This window comes from Dendrobates tinctorius, unplaced genomic scaffold, assembly GCF_039654945.1.
Source record: "Dendrobates tinctorius isolate UK_male_01 unplaced genomic scaffold, ASM3965494v1 ptg000014l, whole genome shotgun sequence".
In the NCBI taxonomy this organism is placed as follows: domain Eukaryota; kingdom Metazoa; phylum Chordata; class Amphibia; order Anura; family Dendrobatidae; genus Dendrobates; species Dendrobates tinctorius.
Window position 1 is genome coordinate 10493438 of NW_027361682.1, and position 17567 is coordinate 10511004.

Below are 17567 nucleotides of genomic sequence, written 5' to 3' on the forward strand. Positions count from 1 at the left end.
TAGAAAGGGAGAATAATTAAAAATTTTTCTTGGTAATGCCCAACTAGGGGGAAGGGGGTTTATATACATTGTAAGCAAGGTTTGTAATTACCTACATGAATAGGGGGTCTTTAGTGAGTAGTTTCTGTAGAGGTAATTAACATACAATTGTACATTCTTATAGCCTCTCCTGGGGCATTGTCTAGACTGAAAGAGGATTTGCTTCCAATTGTAGTGTTAATGAGACCAAATACAAAAATTCAAGAGGGCCTCCACCCTTCCCCATTTGGTAGTTGTGTACCTAGAGAGGTCATCCAGGAAAACCTGCTGTCCTGGAGGTTAAGGGCCCGTCACACATAGCGACTCACCAGCGATCCCAACAATCGATATTAACTTGTCAGGATCGCTGGGGTGTCGCTACAAAAACAGGCAGCTTCACCAGTGATCAGGACAGCGACACGCAGGTAACAAGTGACGCACATCGCTTAGTTACCCACTGTGTACCTTAGTTACCAGCGCGCTGGTGCAGGGAGCTGGTAACCAAGCTACACATCGGGTTTCTAAGCGGCACGAGGCACTAAGAAACCCGATATGTGTACCTTGGTTACCAGCTCCCCGCACCAGCGCGCTGGTTACTAAGGTACACATCGGGTTTCTAAGCGCCGCGCGGCACTTAGAAACCCGATGTTCACCTTGGTTACCAGCTCGCTGATCGCTGGTCTCCCGCCTGCCACATGCAGTGATGCGTGCTGGCCAGCCGGAGATCAGCGATCAAAAAAATGTCCTGGCCATTCGAGCATGATCAGCGATACCGGCAGGGGGGCCGGTCGCTGGTCAGTGTCACACACAGCGATCTCGCTGGTGAGATCGCTGTTGCGTCACAAAACTTGTGACTCAGCAGCGATCTCGCTAGCGAGATCGCTGTGTGTGACTGGGGCTTACGACTTGACCCTTCTTATTGGGTTATTTTGCAGAATTGGAAAGTTGTGTTTAGTCTTCTGAAATTTTCTCATTTTGGCAGGGCTTGGTCATGTCTGTCGAGTCGGTCAGACAAATGCGAGCAAAGTGAAATTGTGAAATTTAATACCTTTTACTAGTCCATCAGCTTTTGACCTTTGCTCTTCAATGGACCCAATTCTGTATGCACGGATGATCCATATGTTCGTGTTTTTCGAAGTGTATGATCTTTTTGTGTCTGACTGGCTTCAGTACACACAAATTTGTAAGAAAATGGCCCATTCCTTGGAAGACTGCTCATGAATTGTGGCTTCATTGGTTTCCCTCTTAAGATTTCAATGGCCATAATCCGTCAGGTGCTCGTAGGGGCAGCTGGGGTTAAGCCACAAAACCCCTTTGGTTTTAGAGGAATCTGTCAGCTTTCTGTATTCCCCTAATCCTCCTCCTCTTCTACTGTGTAATCGGACTTGTCTGTTCCTGGGGTTGTGATTTCTCATCAGGTTGGTTCATCCGAATGCATCTTCTCTAGTCATGTCAAGGCAAATTAGTGCAAGAGTGTGGACAAATGGTTTTTGAGCCGGTAGACCCCTTTCTGGCCTCTGAATGCTACATCGGCATTTTCTCTGTGGATGAGATGACATTTGGGACAAAAAAAAACAAATTTCTTAGTATTTTGATTTAGAATATTCTTTACAAGATTGAAGCGCTACAGAGAATAAGGGAATGTTTCATATGGTCACATTGAACTCTGTTTTTGGGGACTATTTTTACATGAATAGTGAGTGCAGCTCTGGAGTAAAATACAGGATGTAACTCAGGATCAGTACAGGATAAGTAATGCAATGTATGTACACAGTGACTGCACCAGCAGAATAGTGAGTGCAGCTCTGCAGTATAATACAGGATGTAACTCAGGATCAGTACAGGATAAGTAATGTAATGTATGTACACAGTGACTGCACCAGCAGAATAGTGAGTGCAGCTCTGGGGTATAATACAGGATGTAACTCAGGATCAGTACAGGATAAGTAATGTAATGTAATGTATGTACACAGTGACTGCAGTAGCAGGATAGTGAGTGCAGCTCTGGAGCATAATACAGGAGGTAACTCAGGATCAGTACAGGATAAGTAATGTAATGTATGTACACAGTGACTGCACCAGCAGAATAGTGAGTGCAGCTCTGTAGTATAATACAGGATGTAACTCAGGATCAGTACAGGATAAGTAATGTAATGTATGTACACAATGACTGCACCAGCAGAATAGTGAATGCAGCCCTGGGGTATAACACAGGATGTAACTCAGGATCAGTACAGGATCAGTAATGTACTGTATGTACACAGTGACTGCACCAGCAGAATAGTGAGTGCAGCTCTGGGGTATAATACAGGATGTAATTCAGGATCAGTACAGGATAAGTAATGTAATGGATGTACAGAGTGACTGCACCAGCAGAATAGTGAGCACAGCTCTGGGGTATAATACAGGATGTAACTCAGGATCAGTACAGGATTAGTAATGTATGTACACAGTGACTGCACCAGCAGAATAGTGACTGCAGCTCTGGAGTATAATACAGAATGTAACTCAGGATCAGTACAGGATAAGTAATGTAATGTATGTACACAGTGACTGCACCAGCAGAATAGTGAGTGCAGCTCTAGGGTATAATACAGGATGTAACTCAGGTTCAGTACAGGATTAGTAATGTAATGTATGTACATAGTGACTGCACCAGCAGAATAGTGAGTGCAGCTCTGGGGTATAATACAGGATGTAACTCAGGATCAGTACAGGTTTAGTAATGTAATGTATGTATACAGTGACTGCACCAGCAGAAAAGTAAGAGCAGCTCTGGGGTATAATACAGGATGTAACTCAGGATCAGTACAGGATCAGTAATGTATGTACACAGTGACTGCACCAGCAGAATAGTGAGCGCAGCTCTGGGGTATAATACAGGATGTAACTCAGGATCAGTACAGGATTAGTAATGTAATGTATGTACACAGTGACTGCACCAGCAGAATAGTGAGTGCAGCTCTGGAGTATAATACAGGATGTAACTCAGGTTCAGTACAGGATCAGTAATGTATGTACATAGTGACTGCACTAGCAGAATAGTGAGTGCAGCTCTGGGGTATAATACAGGATGTAACTCAGGGTCAGTACAGGATAAGTAATGTATGTACACATTGACTGCACCAGCAGAATAGTGAGTACAGCTCTGGGGTATAATACAGGATGTAACTCAGGATCAGTACAGGATAAGTAATGTAATGTATGTACATAGTGACTGCACCAGCAGAACAGTGACTGCAGCTCTGGAGTATAATACAGAGTGTAACTCAGGATCAGTACAGGATATGTAATGTATATATGTAATGTATGTACACAGTGACTGCACCAGCAGAATAATGAGTGCAGCTCTGGGGTATAATACAGGATGTAACTCAGGATCAGTACAGGATAAGTAATGTATGTACACAGTGACTGCACCAGCAGAATAGTGAGTGCAGCTCTGGAGTATAATACAGGATGTAACTCAGGTTCAGTACAGGATCAGTAATGTATGTACATAGTGACTGCACTAGCAGAATAGTGAGTGCAGCTCTGGGGTATAATACAGGATGTAACTCAGGGTCAGTACAGGATAAGTAATGTATGTACACATTGACTGCACCAGCAGAATAGTGAGTACAGCTCTGGGGTATAATACAGGATGTAACTCAGGATCAGTACAGGATAAGTAATGTAATGTATGTACATAGTGACTGCACCAGCAGAACAGTGACTGCAGCTCTGGAGTATAATACAGAGTGTAACTCAGGATCAGTACAGGATATGTAATGTATATATGTAATGTATGTACACAGTGACTGCACCAGCAGAATAATGAGTGCAGCTCTGGGGTATAATACAGGATGTAACTCAGGATCAGTACAGGATAAGTAATGTATGTACACAGTGACTGCACCAGCAGAATAGTGAGTGCAGCTCTGGGGTATAATACAGGATGGAACTCAGGGTCAGTACAAGATAAGTAATGTAATGTATGTACACTTTGACTGCACCAGCAGAATAGTAAAAACCCAAAGAGAAAGCAGTCAGAAAATCCATAAAATGTAATATTTTATTAAATAATGTTTAAAAAAACATATATATATCTATTATGGACATACAGTGTATTGATAGGGAGGAACAGAAGTTACGGACAAAAAGTGGTCATAAGACCAGCCACACTGCAACCGCAGCAACAGGCAACAGCAATGGTAGTTACAAAATAGAGATAGTAAGTCAGAGACACATAGAGGAATGATGATCTTGTAGCAAGGAGGAAGGAGTCTTTTGGCTCCGAAACGCGCGTCGGGGACTGGACCGACCCCACTGCCACCACTGTTTCCAGGTACATGTATGTAGCTATTACCTACTTTATTTGCGCTGCTCTTTGAGCACCGCCTGGGTTACAATGTATGTTTAACTATCAGGGAACTTTTGTAATTTATACAAGAGCAGTAGCACTTGCTACATGGTGATGTTTTTTCAACACTTCTTGCTACAAGATCATCATTCCTCTATGTGTCTCTGACTTACTATCTCTATTTTGTAACTACCATTGCTGTTGCCTGTTGCTGCGGTTGCAGTGTGGCTGGTCTTATGACCACTTTTTGTCCGTAACTTCTGTTCCTCCCTATCAATACACTGTATGTCCATAATAGATATATATATATATATATATATATATATATATATATATATATATATGTGTTTTTTTAAACATTATTTAATAAAATATTACATTTTATGGATTTTCTGACTGCTTTCTCTTTGGGTTTTTGCTATTACATGTGCAGTTTTTCCCATACTGTTCAGATTATTATGTGGATCATGATATATGATATATATTATTGATCATTTGTTCATGGCCATTATAATCATTGATTATTTGGCTTCCACATGAATATGTCTACTACCCATTTATACCAGCAGAATAGTGAGTGCAGCTCTTGAGTATAGTACAGGACACAGGAGAAGTGATGTGTTTATACCATGACTCAGCTTTTTTGTTTCTTAAATGTAAAAGACTGGACAGTCATTGAGTCCTTTTCAACAACAAGTGTGGTCCACTGTAGGCACTGCCGTGCTCCTCTTGACAACCTAAAGATCAGAGGGCAAGTTTCTTGTAGCAGCTGGAACTTGCAAAAAATGCTGTAATTACATCTCCTGGGCTGAGCAGCGATTACAGAGGTCTACACGGGGCTTTGTGGAAGAGACCGCTTCAGGTTACCTAAGGATACAGTCAGAATCTTTTTTAAATAGTTTCCCTGTAGGTTTTGGCAGCTGACCTGCACAATGCCGGTATTATCCGGTCAATGGTTGAATTACAGTCCCATGAGTTTTTGGGGGACGCAATAAAGCTCTGCTCTTTTCAATGTCATGAATAGAGACTTGTTAAGATAATCCCAAGTGGAGAATTTAGCCACTTTCAGGGGAAATTTGCATGCTGCCACTCCGACACAAGACTTTTTGCTTCAGACTGTCTGTGTCTTCCTACCTGGAAGTAGGCAACCGTTACCGCTGGGCCATTGAGTAGGCGAGTTTTCAGATCTGTCCGAGCATTGGGTACAGTCATGGAGCCACCTTGTCTAATCAAACTATATTTTTTGGGGGTCGTTGACTGGTGCCAAATCTTATAGGTGGTGGTTTGAGGCTGGGGCAGAAGGGTATTAGTTTTCGACTATTCGTATTTTATGAACTTGGGCTATGAAGGAGCTTCTAAACTGGCTTTTAGGCATGTTGTTCCGAGGTGGACTCTTGACACAAAAAATGGCCTCCTCCAATGCTCACTGACAGGTGTTTTTCTCCGGAATTGACACATAGTTACAGTTAAGAAGGGCAAGTGGATAACAACACCCCTTCCCCGAGGGCCGATCAGTCAGACCTTTATTGACACAGCTATGGATTTTGGAGCATTACTTGAAAAAAAAGTTGAGCTTCAAGTCCTCAGGGCTCATTCACTTGTGATTTTTATCGAGAAACCTTAAGGAGGGCGAGACACGACCTGCATTTTTTGGGGGGGAACCTGCTCAGGTCTTAATCACTCGGGAATAATTGAGCAAAATTTTTCCCAACCTGTCTATCCACCCTCTGTTATTAAATCAATTTAGAGGGGTTTTTTTATGTTGTGTGTTTTTTTTTTTTTTTTTTCAAAAACTCTTTGTCACCCACATGTAAAAACCCGCAGCCCAGCTGTCAGAAAGTATTTATGGTTCCCCCAGCAAGTAACCTGGCTACAGCCCGGATCCTGTGTAATCCGGTCAGGTTGCGTATCATAAAGCGCTTCCATTGTCAGGTGACTGACATAGCTCGCATGATTTCACAACGTAATCTCCGCGATTTACTTGAGAGGCCAAGGTGATAATCTAGATGAGAATGTAAGAAACTGAGCAGAATAACACCGCTGTGTAAATAATGGGCCTAAAGGGCAATTGCACTCTCCATTGAACATTCGGGTTTCATGATAAAGACTTTTTTCAATTGTTTAAATTATTTAAGTGTGGCAGAATTTTTTTTTTTTAAGTTTTTTATTTTATTTTTTTTTTGTTTTTGCATTTATTTTTTTAATGCGGTTTGCATGATATACTGTGGGAGGAGCAATCTCTCCCATATTCTGTTGCAGAAAACAGAGAATCAGTTTGTGGATCAAATTTTCACAAAAATTTGCCAGAACCCATCTATTTATCACACACTCACACGCTCAGTCACACACACACACTCATGCACTCACTCACATTCACACTGACACACACACTCTCACACACACTCACAGTCACATTCACACACTCACGCTCATACACTCACACTCATACACTCACACACACTTACACACTCACATTCACACACACACACAGACTCACACTCACACACTCAGACTCACACTCATACACTCACACTCAAACACTGAGTGAATCATTCGGCTGATCCGGGTGGCAGATGCGCGATGTGTCTACAGGCAAAGGAAGCCGGTCACATTAAAGGGGTTTTCCCACAAACGAAAGTTAATTTTAAAAAGTGTCTGTGTCTGACCGTGTACGGAGCATACCACATCTCCTGGGCAGGGGAGGAAGCAAAAGACAATACTGACATTACAGCAGGGAATCACAGAGGATTCATTTTGTGAGGTAAAATATTTCACTGACTGTTTTTAAACAATTTTTTACCTCACAAAATGTATCCTCTGCTATCTCTTGCTGTAATGTCAGTATTGTCTTTTGCTTCCTCCCCTGCCCAGGAGCTGTGGTATGTTCTGTACATGGTCAGGGTGAGAGAGACAGCACAGGGTGGAGTCAGCTCAAACAGGACAGCACATGAAGGGAGAACACAGCACAGGAAGGAGAGAGACAGCAGACAAGGGGGATAGCACATGGGGTAGACAGGTCAAAGAAGAGAGCACAGACAGGAGAAGTCAGCACTTGTGTAAAGAGAGAGTGGATAGGTGGGTGAGCACATGGGGGGGGGAGATTCTCAACGCTGCAAAGCCTGCCGCCATCGTGACATTACCACCCTCCTGATGCGATAGCATCTGGCCTCCATCTAGTACTTTATATTTAGCTTGAACACTTTACTTTGCTTGTTTCTTTTTTAGGCCTGGAAAGTTAGATTTAAAAAAAAATAAAATACGGACCTCCTATTTTGGCGCCACAGCTCCCCACCCCATCACCCACATGGCCGCCTTCTTACTCCGGTCTTCACTTCCGTTTTCCGTTCCTTCGGAACATCCGTTGCTGGCTAGGCCATGATGTGCAAAGACGCTTTCCTTAGCATCCCGCTAGAGGCCTTGTGAGCGAGGAATTTGAAAGGAGGAAGCGAGCCAATGGAGTACCAGGGCGGTCTACCGGTTGGGGAGCTGTGGTGCTACAATGGATCTCTTCTCTGCTATAGTTTACTTACAAGAAAAGTGCAGGATTAAAAGAGACAACTTCTCCAAGAGCATTTCTGGGCCTAGGAAACTAGTTGTTAGCCAAGTATATGACAAAAAAAAAGCAAAATGTTTAACTCTGACTGTAATTTTTCTTTAAAGGGAACCCTCCAAAGCCGTCTATATAGGCATGTAGGTCATATTATACTGAATAAAATGATACCTTGATATCTGCGATCAGATGTTTTATTCCAGAGAAATCCACTTTTTCTTAATATGTAAATGAGCTGTGGGCTGGACATGGATGCTCCGGCCCCTAGATCTTAACAGTCCATTTCAATATTAAGAAAAATGTGGATTTCTCTAGAATTAAACATTGGATCGCAGATATCAGGGTATCATTTTATTCCTCTTCTTTTGACCGGCATGCTCATACAGACGGCTTAGGAGGGTTGATCCTACTGACAGATTCCCTTTAATATAAGGACCTCTTACATTTTTTTTCTCTTGATTTGTAAAACGCTGCGATTATTGAAGCCTTGTCCTAGTATTGTAAGTTTATGTAGTGAGACAATGGGGAGCCTGTGTTGCGTCCCAGTGTGGGCAAACATAACTCGCATCAATCGGACCCTTTTTTTTTTCAAAATTTCATAATTGTTTTGAGGCTCCGTCCCAGAATTTCACTTTCTGAGCTGTGAAATACAATGCGGAATAAGGGGGAATTTTGCTGCAGCGGCAAACTATAATGAAAGGGCTTATTATTTCATGTCCACTTATCTCGCCTGTTTATTTTTCTTTCCAGATCCCTGCCGGCCGTGCAGCGACACAGAGGTCCTTTTAGCTGTGTGCATTAGTGACTTTGGTGAGTATCTCAATAAGATTTTTTTTACTCGAATTTTTGTAACGTTTGACGTTCTTTATGCTTTAATACAGTAACCAATTTGAGCAAGCAGAGCTGTAGTCTAAAGCAAGGGGGGCAAAGCTGAAAATATTTCTTAAAAATTCATAACCGATTTTCAGATTTTTTTTTTTTTTTATTACTGGATTAACGTGTATTTTTGTCTTTACAGTGGTCAAAGGTTCCATCTCAGAGGTTGCGACCGACGCCGAGCTACTGGAATCCATCATCAATATTTCAGTCGATAAACTTTATAGACAGAAAACAAAGATATTTCAACCCAGCCGTGAAGGTCATGGCTGGGAAGGACATATCAAGACGCCGCTGGAATGTGGTGTGAAAGCCGGTTCTGGGGACTTCCTTTTTACCGGGCGCATGCACTTTGGGGAGCCCCGACTTGGATGTGCACCCCGATATAGGGATTTCCAAAGGATATATCAAGAAGCAAAAAGTAAGGGACTTAACCCTTGTGACATCATCACAGACTGAACGACGTCATTGCCTCATCTGGAAAAACAGATTGACTTTCAGAAGTTGGGTCTGGCCGACAACCAGTACGGAAATACTCTGAAGGATTTATAGTAGTGGTCAGGACTGAAGGGGCAGGGGGGCCCCCAACACTGCCAGGTCCCCCACCCCTAAAACCAGCAGACACTGTTACACTAACGTGTTGGAGGTACGAGCTGCGCCGCGCAAGACGCCATTTTTTTTTTAAGTCTTACTGAAAACCTAAATTATTTTTAAATTTTTATATATATTTTTTTTTAATGGACTTAAGTCTTAAAAAAAAAGAAACTGCCGTTACGAACGGTCTCATCGTGCGCGTAGCAAGCCGGCGGTCGGCATGCCGGCTGTGTGTAAATGGCGTGAATGTGGACAATGTTTTTCTTTTTTTATAACATGCTTTGTAAAAAGCTCGGTGTAAATTTTCTTTGAGAATGTTTCTTATGAAAGAAATGACTGAAGATAATCTTTGTTTTTTTTTTTGTTTTTGTTTTTTTTTTATTGTACAATCGTGGTCTGCCATTTTGCACAGGCTGCTGAATTGTTGGGATATTTTTTTTTTAAGTTCCAGTAAAATAAAAAACACTCTGGAATTTAATTTAGATTTTGTCAATCGTCTCTTTTTACATAAGTTTCTATTCCTATAGCTTTTGTTGTGAAACATAAAAGGCATAATGGAGCGTACGGACGTCCTATTGGAACAGAGAGCTGTTAATGTGTGTGGTTGTCCAATTATCAGAATGGGTGATGTAATACCACATTTCTTCTGTAGTGGCCACTGCAGGGAAAAGTGCAGTCAACTGAAGCTTTTCTCTGGCGATCACTGGTGATTTCACCTGAATCCACTAATCCTGAATTGAAAAAGTGTTGTCCACACAATATAAGCTCTTTCAACATAAAAATAAACATAGAAACAAATCTTTAAACCAGAAATCTAATTGCTGTCACTGCAGCTTTGTCTGTATAATTTTCAATCTATCTTGCACAGAACAAAGGGTCAATCTCCTGCTGATCGATTCATTCTTTAGCTTTTAGCCTGTTTATCCTCTGACATTTTTGTTGTAAAGGGTGGGGCTTGGCAATCTTGTTCTACAGGGGAGAAGCTCCTGCTGCATCTGACAATAAGTAGGAGGGGGTAATGGATATCAAGTATTGTGTCATTGCCATGGAGGATGACTACTTTTCTTCTTTCTCACCCCACTTCTGATAAAAAAAATCTTGAGACCCATTTCGATTTCTCATAGTTGGGAAGACACCTTTTTAAATGAGCACTAGACCTATAATTGAATATTTAAATACCTCACTGTTTGACTTTCTGGTTCATAGAAAACATCCAGTAGACTACAGGTGCTCATACACATTAGATGGCTATTAGCCAGACGATACTTTGGCGATCATTCAGCTGGTGATCATCTTGGCTGCCTCTGCCATATGCAGGAGCTGTTGTTCGGTTGTGCTCTCTATGAGAAAAACGCTAGATAACACATCGACCAGTGGCTTATCTTCAAGAGAACAAAACGGTCCAAAATTGGATATGTCTAATCGACATCTCCCTTAATCGTCTGATGTCCCCATATACATTAGATTGTTGGCTGAACTCATTAATAAAAATCTAATGTGTGTGAGGGCCATTACCATCTTGTAGAAATTCTACAGAGAACAAAACTCGTGGTTATCAGCTCCATCTATACTTCATGGTAACCCTAATACCCAAGGAGTGAGGCTTAGCAATCTTTGGTTTCACTGTACATAGGACAGAGGTGAGAGGCTCCTGCTCCAGCCAGTTTTCTTCAAGTTAGAAATAGGATAGTGAGGAGAAGGGAAGACATAGATGCCATGCAATGTGTTATTTCCTTTGAGGACTTGTTTCCTTGGCAGAGACTCCTGCATTTCCAATCGGATTATGGTAGCAGAGCCATCTAACAGATGAGTTGACCATGTTTGCCAAGATTTGACCTGTGATGCACCAGCCGAAGAGGAAAACGCCAAGGATAATGGGTGCTACCAAGCAACGCTCATATGACTCCATAGTAGAATTGAGCCCTTCATGAGTTGCTGTACCTCGCCTCCTTTCCATGTTGTATCTTTTTGCATAGTCAGATGCAGTTTTCTTGGACAGCTCTTGTCTATAGATACACTAGGTGACAACAGCAGATGGATCTCAAAAATACTGTATGACAGAGGAGTCTGGGGAATTTACCCCAAGTGCTCAATGCCAGTGGGATGCCAGCAAGCCGCTGTGTCTTAGCCAGGTTATTTAAGTAAAGGGCCAACCTTTCGCCCTCATTGCCTATAACCTGCTGAGTTCATGCGAGTCCCTGATGGTGACACAGACATCTCATTCCTCCTTAAATCTCTAGGTACCAAAGAATGAACCTTCCACAGACTGGTGTGATAGTTGGTTGAAATATGTCAGCTGGTGGTAAAAATTAATCGGCTGAGGCTTTTTGGTTGTATGGTTCACTGATCTCTGATCACACTGTGCCCCTCTGATTAGACCATTCATGCAGGCAGCATTAAAAATGTCTGCCAGAGCCAGTGAGGGGAGTGAAGAGGCGGTGTAGCCAGGGCAGCAGTTTCCGCACAAGCTTGTGGCTTCGAACATTCAGCCTTGGATACAGAGTCCTTTTTCTTGTGCGACTGTTTCTTAATTTCCAGTTAATCATTTTTAATCCACAGTAAATCAATGAGAACAGATGAGAGAATTGAGAACTCGGGACGGCTCCTTCCTGTCAGTGATGTCAGTGTAAAAGAAAGGCCCCATTGTGTGGTGACATCGCTCCAGAAATAACACTCAAAATGCCAAGGAATGTGCGTAGTTATGTGTCTAACGTGGTATGTGTGTTAGTAATTGCAGTTGTGTGTATGTAGTTGTGTGCATTTGTCCATGTGTATGTAGGTGTTCTGTAGTTGTTTGTGCCTGTAGTTTTGTATGTAGGGGTGCATCTGGAGTTTTGTGTGGTTGTGTGTCTGTATCTGTGTACATCTATGGGTGCCTTTGTAGTCAGGGGTGTAACTGCAATAGGTGCAGGGTTTGCAATCGTACCCGGGCCCTGATGCCTTAAGGGGTTCAAAAAAGTCCCTTTGTCCTATATGAAAAAAACAATGCTATTATGAACTTGCCGTTGTAGATTTGTGTTGGGGTCCATGAGATTCAAGTTGCGCCACTGTTTGTAGTGCTGTGTGTAATTCTGTGAACGTATCGAGGAAAACTCACACCTCTGATGAAGGGTGCGTGGGTGTTTCAGGTGCCTGTAGTTTATGCAGGTTGTGTATGTGCATGCCTTTGGAGGTTTGTGAAATCTGAGTCTGTAGTTTTTCTGGTTGTGTTTGTAGCGGTGTGCATCTGTGGTTGTATCTGTAGCGGTGTGGGTGTGTGATTCTGTGAACCCATCAGGGAAAACTCAAATTAAAAATTCTGATGAAAGGTCTTTCAGGTGTGTGTACATGTGCCTGTAGTTTTGTGCAGTTGTATACGTAGGTGTATGCTCAGGCTTCTGGCATTCTCTGCTCATCTGTGTCTGGAGTGTGTATGTGGTTGCACGAATACTTTAGGGAATACTCCTACCTCACACTTTTGTTGAAAGGTCTTATGGTTGGGTGTGTGAGCCTGTAGCTGTGTGTGTGTTTTCTGCTATTGTGTATGTAAGGTCGGGGTCACACTTGCCCCCGACCTTACATACAGTGCCGGATATTGAGACGCGAGACTCGTGTGAGTTTCTTGCAAGCGTAACCCCGGCCTAGGTGTGTGTGCAGATATCTGGTGTTTTTGTGCATCTGTGTCTGCACTTGCATATGTGGTTTTGTGTAGTTTTGTGTGTGTGTGGTTATATAAATAATTTAGGGAATATTCCTACCTCACACTTCTTGTGTGTGTATGAGACTGTAGCTGTGTGTTCATGCCAGTTGTATTGTGTATGTAGGTGTTTGTGCGCAGATTTCTAGAGTTTTGTATGAATCTGCGTCTGTAGTTGTGTATGTCTGTGTGTGTGGTTCTGCGAATACTTTAGAGAATACTCCTACTTCACACCTCAGACGAAAATTCTTATGGTTGTTTAAATGTGAGCTATAGTTTTGTGCTGTTGTGTAAGTGTGTTTGTGGGCAGACATGTGGAGTTTTGTGTGCATCTGTGTTTGCAGCTGTTTATGTGGTTGTGTGTCTGTAGTAGTGTGTGAATACTTTAGAGAATACTCTTACCTCACACCTTTGATGAAAGGTCTTATGGTTGTTTGTGTGTGCTGTAGTTTTGTGCCATTGTGTATGAAGGAGTGTGTGTGCAGATATCTGGAGTTTTATGTGCTTCTGTGTCTGCAGTTGTATATGTGGTTGTGTGTGTGGTTATATGAATACTTTAGCTACCTCACAACTCTGATGAGAGGTCTTATGGTTGTTTGTGTGTCTGCTTTAGTTTGGCGCAGTAGTGTATCTGTATCTGCAGTTGTATATCTGGGTGTGTGTCTGTAATTGTGTGTAGTCATGTAAATACTTTAGGGAATGCTCCCACCTCACAAGACTGATGAAGGTTCCTAAAATTGCATGCCTGGCTGTGTATGTGTTTTTTGTTCTTTGTGTGTGTTGTTTCGGCTGTGCATGTGCGTCTGTTGTCTAACAAAATTAGGGAACGCTCCCACCACACACCTGTGATGAAGGGTGTGGTGAGATGTGAACAGATCTTACATGTAACCTCCCTGTTGTGTGTATGATGCTCGTACTTTTAGTATCATCGTATTTGTGGACTCCACCGGGTTCGGAAGGTTACCGGGGAAAAAAAAGGAGATCTTCCAGCACTGGCGGACACAGACTGAAAAGGGCCCTTGTGCAAGAACAGCAGATTGGACCTTTGCAGTTTAAGGTGGTAATGGACCCCTTAACTGTTGAGCCCCTGGTTGCGCCAACAATATATCCACTCCTGAATTCCTGCATGAATTGGCAAATTTTCCTGACAACACAGAAGCCTCCCCAAACCCTCATGAAAGCAGGATAAGTTCCTGTACATGACACTGGGATGCCCTCTGAGTGATTTACTTTCCACCTTTGCTCCTTCCCATGCACTGAAGATAAAAGCAAGTTTTGTAGAATGTACATGAGCGGCTGTGAATTTTATGAATGGTGTGGCTGTAATAGACGGACGATGGTAGTTCTTCATGTTCTGCTTGAGGCTACAATGTAATGGTGTATAGTATAGCGGAAAAATAATCTGCAGGACTGTTCAGGTTGGAGGCCGACGTGCCTTAGGAATGAAGGGTTGGGGGGAGGGATGGAGGAAGCCAAAGAAGTGAAGGAATGAACCACCTGCTGACCGCATTGTCTGCAAGAAAGAAGTCACTGGACCTTATAGCAAAGCCTTCTCCTCCCCCAGTGCTGGGAGAAAGGGCACTGCCATGTTGTGTTGTATGCAGGACACTGTCCTCTTGTATTGGCAGGGTTATGTTCTTGTGTTTATAGAGTCACAACACATTGGGGGCTGCTATGTTTTTGAGGGAAGAGGTCATCTTGGGTCTTTAGGCATAGAGACAAGACATGGTCTCTATATAGAAGGAGACTAGACACATAGCCATCTGTGACCTGCATAGTGGAGGTTGAGACATAATGGTAGGAACCAGATGGACCCAAGCTGTGGCACAAAATGGTGCCATGCAAGCTAAGAGATCAGGCCCAGACATCTTATTCCTTACAAGAAATAAAACCCAGCCATCTTGGTAGGAGGTCAGACCTGACAATTTAATGGCCTACAAACTAACATACCAGGCTCTGCAATCTTGTGTACTACAAGATAGGAAAGGAGAACTGGAAATCCTGTGCATTGCAGTTTATTAAAACAGACCTATGGCCTGCAAGCTAATAAACTAGATCGGGTCATCTAACGCCCTGCAAACTAACCATGAGCTTGAGCATTCAAGGCCCTCTGAGCGAGGAAACTATATCTGTATATCTTGTTCAACAAGACCTGGCCATCTAACGCCTTGAAAGTCAGAAAACCATACCTGGCCATTTTGTGCCCTGCAAGCTAGGTAACTATACCTGGACATGTTCTGTCATAAAGATTAGGAAACCAGACCTGGCCATCATCTCATGGCCTGCTAACTAGGGCAGAATGGCCATTTACTGCCCTGCAGGCTAAGAGACCAAACCTGCCTTGCAAGCTAGGAAACCAGACTTGGAAATACAGTATTATGCTCTGCAAGCTGGGAAACCAGTTCAGATTATCTAATGCCTGGCAAGCAAACAATCAGGCTTTAGCATTCAATGCCATCTTAGCTAGGAAACTAGACCTAGGCATCTTGTACAACAAGGCTCAGGCCATCAAATGCGTTGGAAGCCATAAAAACATATCCTGTTATAGTGTGTCAAGAAAGCTAGTTATATAGACTTGGACATGTTCTGCCTTAAGGATTAGGAAACCAGACCTGGCCATCTCATGGCCTGCTAACAAGGGTTGAATGGCCATTAATCTCCTGCAGTCTAGGAGACCAAACATGGACATATTATGTTGTAAAGATTAGGAGACCAGACCTGGTCATATCATGACTTGCTAGCTAGGGCTGACTGACTATTTAAGGTCCGGCAATCTAGGAAACCAAACATGGACATATTATGACCTTCAGGCTAGAAAGCCAGATCTGAACATCTTAAGCCCTGCAAAGTAGGAAATCAAACCTGGACATATTATGCCCTGAAGTTTAGGAAACGAGACCTGGCTATCTCAGACTGCAAATTAGGCCTTACCATCTTATGCCCTACAAGCTAGGACACCAAACCTGGTCATATTATGCCCTGCAAACTAGGAGACCAGACCAGGCCATATTATGCTCTGCAAGCTAGGAGACAAAACCAGGCCGTATTATGCCCTACAGTCTATGAGACGAGACCTGGTCATATTATAACCTGCAATATAGGAGACCAGATCTGGTCATACTATGCCCTGCAAGCTAGGAGACCAAACCAGGTCATATTATGCCCTGCAAGCTAGGAGACCAGACCAGGCCACATTGTACCCTGTAAGCTAGGAGACAAAACCAGGTCATATTATGCACTGAAATCTAATAAACCAGACCTATTCATTTTATGCCCTGCAAACTAGGAGACAAATCAGGCCGTATTATGCCCTACAATCTATGGGACCAGACCTGGCCATAATATGCCATGCAATCTAGGAGACCTGACCTGGCCATCTTATGCCCTGCAATCTAGGAGACCAGACCTGGCCATAATGTGCCCTGCAAGCAAGGTGACCTGATCTGGTCGTATTATGCCCTCCAAGCTAGTAAACTAGACATGGCCATTTCATGCCTTGCAAGCTGAGAAACCAGACCCAGCTATCTTGCCCTCCTTTATGCTAACCACACAATCATTTTTTCCACATTAGAAGTAGGCGCTGGATTTCTGCTCTTTATGGTAATCCTCTAAAAATATATACCTTGAAAACTGAAACTTTCCAGGCAGAAAAACAAAGTGGTGGCCAGGAATGTACCATGCCGTCCAATCATAAAACTTCTTTACCCTTCATGATGATTTTCCTGGAGCATTCATTTATTCGCCAGGAGGTTTTCCAGACCCGTCTGCTACTTATGTCAGTATTTATGAAGTGAGGCCCAGATGTGCAGCCCGCCTAATGTTTCTTTTTAATAATAGGTACTGTGTAGGGCTACTGTTCCTAATTTGCCACGTGCTTAGCTAATGCTAAAAACTGTTGCGATCATGCTCGCATAGGAATTTTATATAACCGGATTACTATTTGCAAGCAAGAAACTCAAAATGTCTGTTTGTCCCAAAAAAGCTGCCGCTCCTTTAAAGCGACTCTGTAGACCATTAAACTGGTCTTTGTTTGGCATATATCAGGGAATTGAATAATCTCCATTGCTTAGACAGATATTTGAAAGATACTGTAATTTCATAATGTGGAATTGCTGATTCCTTTTGTATTTTATAGTTGTGCTCAAAGGTTTACATACCCCGGCAGAATTTTTGCTTTCTTGGCCTTTTTTCAGAGAATGTGAATGATAACACCAAAACCTTTGCTACACTCATGGTTTGTGTTTGGGTGAAGCCATTTATTGTCAAACTACTGTGCTGTCTCTTTTTAAATCATAATTAATGACAACCAAAAACATCCAAATGACCCTGATCAAAAGGATACATGCCCTGCTGATTTTGGCCTGAAAACATCCGCAGAATCAGATACAAAAGGGTTTGAATAGCTACTAAAGGTAACATCCTCACCTGTGACCTGTTTGCTTGTAATCAGTGTGTGTGCATAAAAGCTGAGTGAGTTTCTGGGATCCAGACAGACTCTTGCATCTTTCATC

The 17567-nt window shown here is 42.7% G+C and overlaps 1 protein-coding gene across 3 annotated transcripts in view; it reads left to right on the forward strand.

Moving 5' to 3' along the window:
• METRNL (meteorin like, glial cell differentiation regulator) overlaps positions 1-9862 on the forward strand; it is a 40896-nt gene extending 31034 nt beyond the window's left edge. For all 3 annotated transcript variants that reach the window (XM_073559617.1, XM_073559618.1, XM_073559616.1), the window contains exons 3-4: positions 8661-8720; positions 8929-9862. In XM_073559617.1, coding sequence (XP_073415718.1) covers positions 8661-8720; positions 8929-9245 — 377 coding nt within the window. In that variant the 3' untranslated portion in view covers positions 9246-9862. The remainder of the gene's footprint in view (positions 1-8660; positions 8721-8928) is intronic.
• Positions 9863-17567: the final 7705 nt, after the last annotated feature.